A 12,340-nucleotide genomic window follows, 5' to 3' on the forward strand; every position below is an offset into this window, starting at 1 on the left:
ATATAATGAGAAATCTTGCAGGAAACGACCCCACTGGGTTACTTGCTCACATGTTCGCTCTGCTGCTGCTACGCGACTCACGGTCGGGACAACTTCATTGTATTGATTATTATGACTATTATTTAACCTAATTCTTAGTCAAAGTCAATTTTCAATAAACCTTATATTATATTTTACTTAAATACGTTGTCTCGTCACCCGCTAGGTGACAATCCTTGTCTGCAACATTACGAACAAGTACCTACGTGGCCTCGGCGGTATAATTTAATCTTCCGAGCTAGCACTCGGACACATTACGCGTGTCTTCACTAGTTCAACTGTTAAATTAAAGATAACTAAAAACGAGTTGCGTAAGAAATATCCGAAATTTTGAAAATGTGTAAGCGGCACATGTGGATCATGATCAAGAGTGATAAAAATTATACACCCGATAGCGAAGTTGAGATCTACAACAAGTATTGCAAGATAATCTAGTTGTATACTCCCCGACCGTGCTTGAACTTCAGGATATTTAAGAAGAACCAGCGAAGGCTTCTGCGCGATTCGTCTATCATCTTATAGGGTGTGCGGAGCTCATGAAACTTTGTACCGCCAGTACCAACCACTGCAGTTCGGGTCAACCAGCAGTCGGTTGAGCGAGTTGTAGCTTGAGCCACAAATATTCGACGAGCTGAGTGGGTTGAGCCATTTACGCAGACACCGAGAATCGTCCACCAGGCCTACGCATCTTGTTTGTAATTAGTTCAGCAAGCCTAGGTGTAATTCAATTTTTGTATTTGAATAGTTTGAATGACCGCGAATAGATTTTACTTGTCCACTAGATGAGCTTAAATCCGTTTCCGTCCGTCCAACAAAGTAGAGAAATGTGTATAAGCATAGCTGCACATTCCGGCTTTACATCGGCCAGAATTACCACTACCTGAAGTCCGTATACCCAGTAATAACTCCTACTCGCTCATTTCACCTATTATTCCTCATTCTCTCTCGTTAAATTAAGATCAATTATTTATTAATTAAATGTGTGTCTCTCCCGACGTTACAATTGCATATGAGTCGTTCAAACGTTATGTACCATAGACAGCATTCGATGAAGCTTTCATTTGAAAGTTAAAGTGGCTTAACTGGATCGTTATGGATAAATAAATTCCATTCAAAAGTATATTTAGACAAAAGAATCGAATTTTAATTAAATTATCGAATAAATCAAACGAATGTTGAAGCATAATTATGAAAAGTCAAAATTTCAAAGCTGATTTTAATTTCGTTCTAAGTATTATTTGTTAAAAATTTTAATTTTGGTTGTTTGGAACAGATATTTTTTTTTCGATTGTCTGATTTTTTGTTTTATGTTTTATGTTTCAAGAATAGATTAAAGATGACTCATTTTAAATAAAAATACGATTCGTGCAAGTAACGACACGGTTTACTGCCGGAATTGGAAATAAGAGATAGAAGAAATTGTATCCCTGCCTTGCAAATATGCGATTCGATTCCAAGAAAGAAGTTGATTAGATATGCGCAAATTATGTGTCCGGTTGACAAAAGTCGAACGAACGAAGTGTACTGTTGCATATATTAGCATGTTCGCAGAAGATATCAAGTTCGTAAGAAATGAATAACCCAACACAAAAGTCGATTTAAAAATTATATCGAGATGTTTTTTTACCTATAAAATCATTGAAAAAATTGGACTTTTACGTTTCATTTCATAATTCAGGTATATTTTAATACTTTATTCGTGGTTTAGGTTTAGGTTTAGGTTTGTTGAACCGATATCGAAAAAACAAAACGGAAGCGGTCGTTTTTTAACATATCAAATAATCCATGCAGTCCTGTTCCAGACCGATTAAATATGTTTCTTTTACGTTTCGAAACTTCCTTAAATCTCAAATAGATTGATGATAGTTTTACAAATATTAATTATTATTGCGACCCTGCCAGTGAATCTGCTATAATTCTATAATTACTTACCAAATCTTTTGGTTTATCATTGAAGCAGTAATGTGAGAGCCTCTGCTTCCTCGCGCCGTCGACGAACGCACTAACAACCATATAATTCTTTCGCTTTTGCGATTCTCGGCAAAACGTGTATCTTGTCGAGCGATGGACTCCCGTGATCGAGCAACCGCAGACTATTTACCCAGCAATTGTCATGACACCCCAGTTATTTTCGGCATGCAGTCGCGTTTATGAAACTCAACCACGTGAAGCTGACGAAAGGTTAACAACTCATCGATAAGAGTGAAGCTAACCACTTCTTCTCAATTGTTTTAATTCGTTTATCTTATCTCGTAGTGAAATCGTAAGAAAATTCGCGGTCATTCATAATACTCAAAAATTTTATCAGACTTACGTAAAGATTATGCAATTAAAAGATAGAAAATTACCTTAAATAGTAATGTATAAATTATACTGCTATAAATTCTTTTTTTTTTCGGTCGTTACTCACCTCAGCGACTTGATACGATGAGCAGTTACTGTAGAAGCATTTATCGTCACAAAAATTCCACTTGCTCAGCTTCGATACGCGTGAAAACGATCGGTCTTGCTCGGTTGTTCGACGTGTGAGTACTGAACCGCGTGGCGCTCCCTTTTAACATGAGAATATCGTTGATGTATTCGAAAATATTTACGATAATTATCATCACCCATAGCTATTCGTATTCTCCCACTCAGACTGTATACAATCTACTTTCATTGGCTCTGCGGCACACAAAGGACAAGCGACCACGTTGTGTGTCAGACTAAAGCGAAATCAAAACTGCTTTGAGCGGCGACGAAGATATGTTCAAGAATGTTGCTTATGCGAGCATTAAGGAAAATAAGTGAGACTTAGCAGTACGTAGTGAAAAATGCCAAGTAATGAGGTGTGATATTGCGATCGTAATTCTAGATATGAATTATAGCGAGTCGCTGACGATTTTAACAACTTTAAAGCGAATAAGAATGAAATTTTTGCCGACAGAAATTTTCTTTCTGAAGCTGCTCAGTATTTATAATTTTGTTTAATTTTTGTTGTTTAGGCTAAATTCTATGTGAGTATTTCCTGCAAATAGTACCGACATTGTTATTTTTAAGGCATGTTTGGTAAACTAAATTTGAGCTGTAAAATTTTTCTGGCTGCGTCAAAGTCAAACGTTTTTTTCAAAACATTAATTGACCCCTCTGGTGAACGGAGAGTTTTAGGTGAATAGGTGCCTTTTATTCGATCTGCAATTTCAACTCATTATATTTTGAATCTCAAAACGAGACCGAGGATGAACTAATATTTGTTCACGTTATAAATATTCATCGCAAAATTGGTTTATTTTACCCACTCAAAGTTCGCAGTCATAAAAAAATAATTAAATTATCATCAGTAACAAATTTGATGTTTCAGATGTGATGTAACTTTATATTATAGAACTTTAATATTTAGCACTTACTTTATGAAATTTGTATTTTTCAGTTTTGGCAAGTTTATTCTACACAAAATAATTCTTTAACTAAAATTTGAATCGATACGAGGAAAATATCAAAACTGAGAACTCCTCGCGAGCCTTTCTTATGTACAGTGCCTTGTCCGATGGCTTTCAAACTGTTTCTTACAAATTTTAATTTTGCTGGGATATTCGATCCGCTGTTTCGCCCACCAGCGGTTTGCTTTGATTTTAATGTTTACGAAAATTGCTATGCTGCCGTTTGCTAGTTGGCCGAACGTATATGTACTAATCCCATTAGTAAATATTGTTTTCTTTCGAAATGATATTATACCTCCAAGAAATTCTTCTTCTCACGTATATTTCTAAAAGTAAGTTTATTTCACACGATCAGATTCAGCGCGTTTTGTTATTTGTTTATGAAATGCGTAATTGCGACCATAAACGACGATATCGCTTGTAAAAATTTAATGCAGGCTGTTTTTGAGTCAATATTAATTTATTTCATACAGAAAACCCATTTATAGTTTTTATAAGGTATGAAAATGTATGAATATATTTTAAAATGTCTTTTTGATTCCAAGCTAAACTGAAATTTGAACGTTTAATATACATTTTCCGTCATATTTTTCCCAACAGCTTTCGCCCACCGACGAATAAGTTCCACCCACGTTACACATGCATATACACTCGTTTATGAGAAGAGTTTATCTAGTAATGTGCAAATAAATATAGGCTCTGTGTGCTTGTTAAAAGGAGATACTTAAGCTAATGATAAAATGAAAATTACCAGCATTTTTTTGAGATCTCTACCGGTTATTTTTATTGTGTAGTGAGTTATATATCTCGATTTCTTCCTCAAGAATTAGGAATACATAATAATTATTAGTAATCATAGATGAATTTCATAAAAACTGTCAGTTTATAATTCATTCAAAAGAAAATACTGCAATTTAAAAGTTTATAATTATTTACATCATTCATATTTTCTTATAACACAATTATACTTTAAAGAATAACGCACCATACCTATGTTTTTCAATAAATCAATACGAATAACATCGTGTGCGACTCTACGATAATTTATCAGTCTGTTGTAGGTACTGCAGAAAAAATTGATACCAACGCACGAATTGTGTTGAACGATGTGTCGCGCATGCAGAATCTAAAACCGTATCTCGCAGTGTCATCTGTCTACGCTAAATCAAAGCAACTGCCGTCATATACATTCGCGTTGTTGTGCTTCTGCGATGTAGTTTGCATGAAAAGGTTTTGTTTACGTTTTCAAATTCATTGAAACGAAGATTCAACTCGATCTTCGAAGCATTTTTTGATTACTTTCTGCAATTTTTTATCGACTACTGTGTACATATTGCGTTAAACTAATACCGTGTGCTCTGTATCATGAGCATTTTGTGATATAACTTAACCTGTCATGTGAGCATATTATTTGTTAGTTTATATTTATACGTTTCAACAATGTGAATGCAAATACTAAGGATAGCTAAACAAAATATATTTACTTCAGATATTGACATTTTTATGATGTTCAGAATGAATCTTCATGAGTTAAGAAGGGATGAAATCTTTTATTTTTTCAAATGCACGAGGATTCCTATAATCAACTTCATAGATTTAGTTATTTCAATCATCTACAGTAAATAATAAGTATAATGTTCAGTTGGATGACAGTGTCAAGGTACTTCCGACGACGACTTGTTATTGGATTTACTCTTGTTATTTTACTATTTATATACTTAGTACTTAATTCATCCATTAGTGAGGTTTGTTGAAGAATAACTATTTAATTATGATCCATTATCTAACTGAAGGAATTTGAAAATGATTAAACATTAAAACAATTTTTGCACAGAAATTAGGAATATTTGGAAATGATTTTGATGATATGGAGAATATAAATTTAAATGAAAATGATGTACTTCTTAGCGATGAAGATACTGATGACAATTATGGTAAATCTTCTGGAAAATCATTATTATGGAGATTAGAAGTTATGAATGATATAGGAAATGCCATGTCTGATGAAGTTATGAATTCTGGACATTTTATAAGCAATGGCTCTTTAGATACATGTCGCAATTCTGTTCAGGTATCCTAATGCCAAACCTAATATTGATATTTCTTCACGTAGTAAATAAAAAAAATTAAATCAAACTCATTTATAGGGCAAATTTTTAATTGCTGATGATCAAGGTAATGTATGTCTTCGACGCCAAGTACTTCAAAATGGCTGCTGTGATGTAAAAGGATTAAATAAAATGTCAAATGTTTCTGATGTGCCTTCTATTGTAAATAAAAAATATTCTTGTAAATCATGTAATCCTAAAGGATGCTGTGCAATTTTTGAGTACTGCGTATCATGTTGCCTAAATTCTAACAAGGTAAAAATTAATTTAAGAACAACATTTTATTTTGTTGCCTTTTTTACAATAACAATAACAATATAAAAATAAAATTTCCAGATAAAAAATAAAAAAGCATCACCAAGTGTTTCTGTTGCCAGAGAATCAATAAAATATAAACAAGGGAAAGATATCCTAAAATTAAGACTTCAAAGTTTAGATGCTTTTCAGCTGTGTCTTTCAGCTTGCCGGACATCAAGTGCAAGCGTTCGTCAAGAAAACCAATACAGAGATCCAGTTTTTAAATATTGTTATGTTTTACAGTTATCTGATAATCGTTTAAAATTTAAACAAAAAAGAAGTGCAAATGCAGACTTAAATAAAATAGGCGATGCAGGGATCGCTTTGACAACTTCTTCTGAACTATGTTCATTTGACCCTAATCAAATTATCCAAATTTATTCCATCACCTTGTGAAATCTCAAGTAACAAAATCTGCAATTGATATTATAATGAGGATCTCATTCCTCGTACAAGAGATGATCTCATATTCCAAATTTCTGCAAATGTTATATCATCAGCACCTGGAAATCGGCGTTTAGCAACTGATAAGATTTCATCTTTAATACTTTCTTGTATTGTGCCATTTACCTGAAAATGAATGAAGTTGGATGAATCACTTAAAATTTATGTTCAATGCAAATTTTTCTTTTATCTGGTTTTATACTTACATCAATGTAATAGCATTCTGCAGCTGCATAATGACAAGATATGGCTTTCCTAGTTCGTGTGGATACATTTTTCCATGATCCATGTATTAGCAGAGGATGAAAAAAAATAGTATCACCTGGTTCAACTTCCACATCAACCCAATTTATATTATCAGGTAGATCCTAAACATTTTTAAGAACAATTAAAAACATGATTTATTAAACAGATCTGGAATTTACAACTGAGAAATATTCCCAATATTTAAGAAAGTGCATTATAAATATCGTTTGCAATATTGTACGAGGTAAATATTAAACAAACCTGTATGCCATGGTACATCTTGTTCACCGTATCTTTGGGATAAGCGTGGTTCATGAGACCGTAAGAACGATGCGAGCCTGGAAATACGTGTAAACATCCATTCTCTTTATCGCATTTTTCAATAGCGGTCCATGCCGCTACTATTTTATTTGCAGGTCTAAATGGAAAGTAATACAAATCCTGATGCGGTGGATGTCTACATAAAATTATAACAGCAAACGTTATTTACATGTTTACGTTCACCGTCATAAAAAATTTAGTTATGTTTATGTTTCATGAGAAATTAACGAAAACTTTGTCATAAATGTTAATTCGTGTATTTCGTACCTTGAGCTTCCACTGCCCACATCAGGAGGCTTGGCAATCAACATACTGTGCACTGCCACTATGTTAGGTCCGGTGAAGGCCTCTACTAGGTCCAGAAGATGTTGGTTTTCGAAATACTCGCGAAACGCGTCATCGTGCAGTATATCTTGAATTTTGTTAACCGAACTTCTGTCGACTATGTCTCTCATAACGGTGGTGTAACCCTTGGGTACTTTTCCGCTTGCATATTCATCGAATCTTAAATAAAAAAGAAAAAACGTTGCAAAAACCTGATCGTTTTCACATTTGCAATTATTGAGCCATCATCGAGTCATTACCTCTTGCTACATTTGTCCAAAATTTCTTTTGGTATCGTACGTGGTATAACCAAGAAACCATTTCTTTCGTAAAAAAGTCGTTGAGCAAACGACAGTCGTCCGATGTCTCTTGTCAGCGTTAAATTTTGCATTGTTTCTTTGGTGGGGAGCCGGAAATGTTCCTCAACCGCAATATTTGCTGCAAAAATGAAGAATTAAATAAATTAAAAATTAGTCTATTGGGTCGATCAAGCAAATCTTTAATGAAAATAATTATAAAATGAAACAGTTTAGATAAAAAGTTTAGAATTCAAATTACGTGTACAATAATTAAAAACTAATAAGGTAAAAATACCCACACATTTGTGCCATAGTGAATATCAATACGTTCGCAATAACCGAAAAAAGCTCTCAATTTAACTATAGCCTTTCTTAAAGTGTAATTAACTGGCATTAATCAATGCATGCATATCACACTATAAACTAAACAGAACAAAATGAACTAAAAAAGCTCAAGACGCGCGTAACTTTTGTCATATAGACATGAACGAAAGTGTCTCGAGAGCGACCGAGAGCCGACAGAGAGAGAGAGAGAGAGAGAGAGAGAAAGATGAGCGTCAATTTGCAAAGCTGCGAACGCGCAAGCTCGAGCTTTACGCAGGCAGAGTACGCGAGCGCACGTGGGGGCGAGTTAGCTATACATCTATATTGTATACATTGGACTGCGAAAGTTGCGTCGCGCACCACAGGCCGGCGTCGGTGGCGGTGGAGGAGCGTCTCTTCTGGTACAATCAAAAGCACCGCGACAATCCTGCGCGACGCGCATAACGTGCACGTAGCTCTGTGTGTGCGAATAATGGCTATGTGTGCGTGTATGAGCTGAGTGCGCGACGCTCTTCTTCTTTCTGCTCAACTCGTCGACTTTTCGCGCGCACGCAGACCCGTTTCGAGCTTTCGAGCGACGACGCCTGCCCCCGTCTATACAGTAGTAATATATCTATATGTAGTTGATAATACCTGTTGGTCGTGAAAAAAGGATTAGTTAAGTGCCAGGAAACTATACGTTTGACTCTTGAAGCATTTTTAAGCGTATGTAAAGTGCTCGAGTGCTCGAAGAATTACAGAGATTAATAATTTTTAGTTTTTAAAAAAGAGACTGAACAAGGTGTAGATATCTGCGTGAAAGCTGAGATCTTAACTCAAAAAGGCGGATAACAATGAGAAGAAGTTTCGGTAGGTTGAGCATTTTAACAAATTTATTTATTCGCTTGATGGTATGAAAAAATAATTTTGATTCAATTGAATTTTTGCCCAAATTTCATATCGAAATTGAACGAATGAATTTTCGATAAAATTTTATTCCCGATCCTAAAATAATATTCATAAATTATGAAGTTTATAATGGTTCCGCAAGCACTTTCGTACAACGCAGATATAAGTCTGGCTTTTTATTTTGTTTTTTTATTTCGTTCATACTCATAATACATTGACAAGTGTCAATAAACTTAAATTTCAAGAATAAAAATACGTGAACAAATGCACCATACGCGAACTGAACTCTAGCTATTGTGCAGAAAGAAAAAATATCGACTATATTTGCATTATGTTTTCGCGCTATTTCGTACGCTTACGCGCGCAAACAATATCGAATAACGCAATCTCGCTCTCTTTCTCTCCGACGTATTCTGCCTCGAGCAAAAAGACACTACTCTTTTCCCTCCACGTTGAATTGACTTCCGCGACCGCGATGATGTTAATAATAATAACAATAATGCACGTCGCACACATGTTCTGCGCGCGACAGATCTCGAGATGGACTGCATATAATAATAGGAGCAGCAGCGCGGCTCCATCACGTTATATCCATTAGAATAGGTCTAGCAATGAGCCGAATCAATATTAAATCCACGAGTTAACGCGTCGAAGCACGCGCTATATAAGGCCGGTGCGAGCCTCGGATATACGTTCTCCGTTCGATCTACCGCCACAGTCGCGCTGCCGTATTACCAGACATTACATATTGCATAAAAGCTCGAGAGCAGCTCCTCGTAAAATGGTGCGGAGAGAAAATTTGTATTCCATTCGCGGGGAGAAAATTGAATGGATTGCGATCTGCGTGCGAAGCGCGCGAAAGCTCCGTCGTGCTGTATCCGAAGAAGCTGAAAACTCGCGCGGATATTATCGTCGGAGATTAGGCCTATGAGCGATCGGACCTGCGACCACGTATTATAAGACGAGTCTATATTGGGCGCAGCACGCATACATGTATAATGAGGCGCCCGTTAAGCAGAAGGAAAAAAGAAGAAGTGAACTCAGTCGATGCTGCTTTCATATTAATTCGAAGAGGCCTATAATTTTATATTGAAGCGTGTACAATGCGCTGACTGGCGCGTCGACATTCGAACGGGACGCGCGTGTGTGTATCACGAGCGTTCGAGGATCGTCGGACAATGAATTTGGAGCAGTAGTTTTTTTTTTGCACGATAAAATTTTCAACTATAAACGTCGTCAACGTTACGAGTTGTGCGATTGTTTCGATTTTCACGCATTAACAAAGATATTTTGCAGCTCCGTTCATTATTCACTCACAATGTAGCGTCCAAAATCGAACGTCGTAAATAAGTCATGTACAACCTGACGCGTGCGCGAGCTTGCGATCAAACGATGTAAGCGGTTTGATCGTTACAAAGGCCATTAATTACTACTGTACGTATCTTTATATGAATTATACTCTTTTAACGTAGGAAAAGGAAGGGGAGGGGGCGAACATCGTGCGTAATTAATATCTTTCGTTCTGTCGCACATGGCATGTTCCCAAAGTCGCGCGAAATACACAAAGTAAAATTTTTATTCGACTTATACTAAATGTATAAAGACACTTTCATGACTTGCCACCTGTCGAACTGAACGCGTGCAATGCATGCATTACACAAAGTCCACGTACGCAATGTACGCTGCGTATATAACGATACATAAATGCTTATGCAAGCACTTGTCTGTAAAATGTAAAGAGACGAGGCGTCGCAGGCACGAGCGAGACAGGTCGAAAGCTCGACTTTTATTTTGTAGAATACGCACGTGCTTCGTACTTTTTCGCGAACGTAAATATTTATGCTACCAAGTCCAGTGATCAAAAGACGTGGTCAGAGAGAAAGAAAACGATACATATTGGACTTGGACAGAAAGGAAGAATTTTCCGCAAGTTTCGGGCGCGAACGATGTTTATAACAAAATTTTAACGATCTCTAGTAATCATTGGTTCGGCGGAAATAAAATGAATCTTTATGCCCAAACGTTTCACTCGTATACAGTGGATGCTTTGGCCGCGTATTAAACGGAGTATAGTGGACTTTTCATAAAAAGATTGACTTTAGAAGTTTAAAAAATGTTCTTACAATATACCTTATAGAATTTTTAGACTCTTGGCGCTCGCCGCAAGTAAAATAATCGATTAGGCCGTGGAGGGATAGGCGTAAGCTCACACGTGCCGTCGCTTATCATTTCCCGTACTTCATTTTTTTATTCACAGCGACTAAATCCATCCAAAGTATCATATACTCTCTTTAGATGTTTGAACATTCATTCGTAGTAAGTTCGCGTATGCATGAGGGTAAGACGCAAGTTGGCCAGACGCCGAGGCGCGCGAAAAAGATGATAGCTTGTGTGCCAGGAAATATAGTTAGGCTTGCGACGCGCGATGATTTTTGACGTGCAAAATTCAAGTCACGCCGAGCCCGTAAATTTTCACTCCCCCCTGTGATGCGATGTCACTCTCTCACTCCCTCTCTCTCTTTCTCTCTCTTTCTTTATCTATCTGCAATACAATCTACGATTGTAAAGTGCGTTGTATACAGCCAAGACGAAAAGTACAACGTCTTGTCGAGTCGTACGGGTTTCGTTTTTTTGAGTCTTCACACATGCGGCCTGTTCGCCAGATAAAAGGCTATTAACCCAGTTTGGAATTTTGCCCATACGTACGATACACGTATCTCTCCTCCTCTGTGCTGTCTTTTTTTACACATCGTACGTGGCCAAGCAAGAACGAGGGTTACAATTTCACGTTAGGGCTTGATGAAACGGATTACCCTTACCACTGCCGCATAAAATGCTTGAATCTTTTTCCAAAATTACTATTTAATACAGGGGAGTGATACATTGACACGTTTTTTTGTGATATAATGACATCGGTTAAAGAACTCGAAGCATTATTGATAAAAAATTACTCTGTACGAGTTTGATTTAATAAGAGCAACGAAATAGTGAAATTTACAGCTGCAGCGAGTTTTAAAAAAGTTCAATTATGTTTGAAATCATCATCATTGAAAATTATCTCGATGCATTTATAAACGATGCAGCCTTCCGCACACTACGTAACTAAAGAAAAAAAAGTAAAAAGAGGTATTTAATCAGACGGTCAGAATTAATGATCATTGGTGCGATCTTATACGGTTTTAGAGAAAAAGTTAAGTCAAGCGATACTTTATAGGCTTTTTCTATTTTTTCTTTTAATGCAACGGGTCCCGAAAGCTCTATGGTCGAAGCATGTATTCATATTTTGCCATTTGCTCGCCCATATATGCTGATCGAGAATTCTCACTGTAGCTGGAACAGGCACATATACACGCATATATATTTTGTATATTGAATTGAGCTCAAATTCCTCTTCGACTCTGCCTTTTCAAACTTCCCAACGCGTTCATGAAAGTCGAATAAAAATAAAGTGCGCGCGAGATATGCGTCTTTTTTTATCCACCGATGCTTAAAAAGTTCAATAGATCGTAATGCGTACGTAAAAATGAACAATAACAAATAAACGGATTAATAAATGCTTGCCAGTATAACATTGAAGGCAGAGAATTTAAAGTGTTATCGACAAAACAAAATAAGGTATCGGTTGTTCAAA

The 12,340-nt window shown here is 36.3% G+C and overlaps 3 protein-coding genes and 1 long non-coding RNA gene across 7 annotated transcripts in view; 2 read left to right on the forward strand and 2 right to left on the reverse strand.

The window, feature by feature from the left end:
* Window positions 1-2,219: 2,219 nt before the first annotated feature.
* Window positions 2,220-3,623, reverse strand: LOC111694180. The gene is made up of 3 exons (XR_002763572.1): window positions 3,426-3,623; window positions 2,450-2,590; window positions 2,220-2,348 (listed from the first exon to the last, which is right to left on the reverse strand). It is a non-coding gene; the product is annotated as an uncharacterized LOC111694180 (long non-coding RNA).
* Window positions 3,624-4,443: 820 nt separating this feature from the next.
* LOC106650118 lies at window positions 4,444-6,283 on the forward strand. 2 transcript variants are annotated; one of them, XM_014367943.2, is made up of 5 exons: window positions 4,444-4,871; window positions 4,948-5,203; window positions 5,293-5,529; window positions 5,606-5,821; window positions 5,903-6,283. In XM_014367943.2, the coding sequence occupies exons 2-5, from the start codon at window positions 5,093-5,095 to the stop codon at window positions 6,257-6,259; spliced, it is 921 nt and encodes a 306-aa protein (XP_014223429.1). In that variant the 5' UTR covers window positions 4,444-4,871; window positions 4,948-5,092; the 3' UTR covers window positions 6,260-6,283. The 2 variants fall into 2 exon arrangements, with proteins under 2 accessions (XP_014223429.1, XP_014223428.1); XM_014367942.2 differs by having other exon boundaries at window positions 4,444-4,856.
* Window positions 6,199-12,340, reverse strand: part of LOC106650117 (phytanoyl-CoA dioxygenase, peroxisomal-like) — a 60,024-nt gene continuing 53,882 nt past the window's right edge. For 2 of the 3 annotated variants that reach the window (XM_014367939.2, XM_014367938.2), the window contains 5 exons: window positions 7,459-7,636; window positions 7,142-7,378; window positions 6,815-7,010; window positions 6,514-6,675; window positions 6,199-6,433 (listed from right to left, as the gene is read on the reverse strand). In XM_014367939.2, the coding sequence (XP_014223425.1) occupies window positions 6,290-6,433; window positions 6,514-6,675; window positions 6,815-7,010; window positions 7,142-7,378; window positions 7,459-7,589 (870 nt within the window). In that variant the 5' untranslated portion in view covers window positions 7,590-7,636 and the 3' untranslated portion in view covers window positions 6,199-6,289. Of the gene's footprint in view, window positions 6,434-6,513; window positions 6,676-6,814; window positions 7,011-7,141; window positions 7,379-7,458; window positions 7,637-7,796; window positions 8,010-12,340 lie in introns of those variants that run through there. The other variant, XM_014367937.2, reaches the window with a different exon arrangement.
* Window positions 8,329-12,340, forward strand: part of LOC106650114 — a 38,548-nt gene continuing 34,536 nt past the window's right edge. The window contains exon 1 of the mRNA XM_023461245.1: window positions 8,329-8,670. The gene's annotated coding sequence lies outside the window, so the exon portion shown is untranslated. The remainder of the gene's footprint in view (window positions 8,671-12,340) is intronic.

The sequence above is a fragment of the Trichogramma pretiosum genome, unplaced genomic scaffold (genome assembly GCF_000599845.2).
Source record: "Trichogramma pretiosum strain Unisexual culture from Peru unplaced genomic scaffold, Tpre_2.0 scaffold15, whole genome shotgun sequence".
Lineage (NCBI taxonomy): Eukaryota > Metazoa > Arthropoda > Insecta > Hymenoptera > Trichogrammatidae > Trichogramma > Trichogramma pretiosum.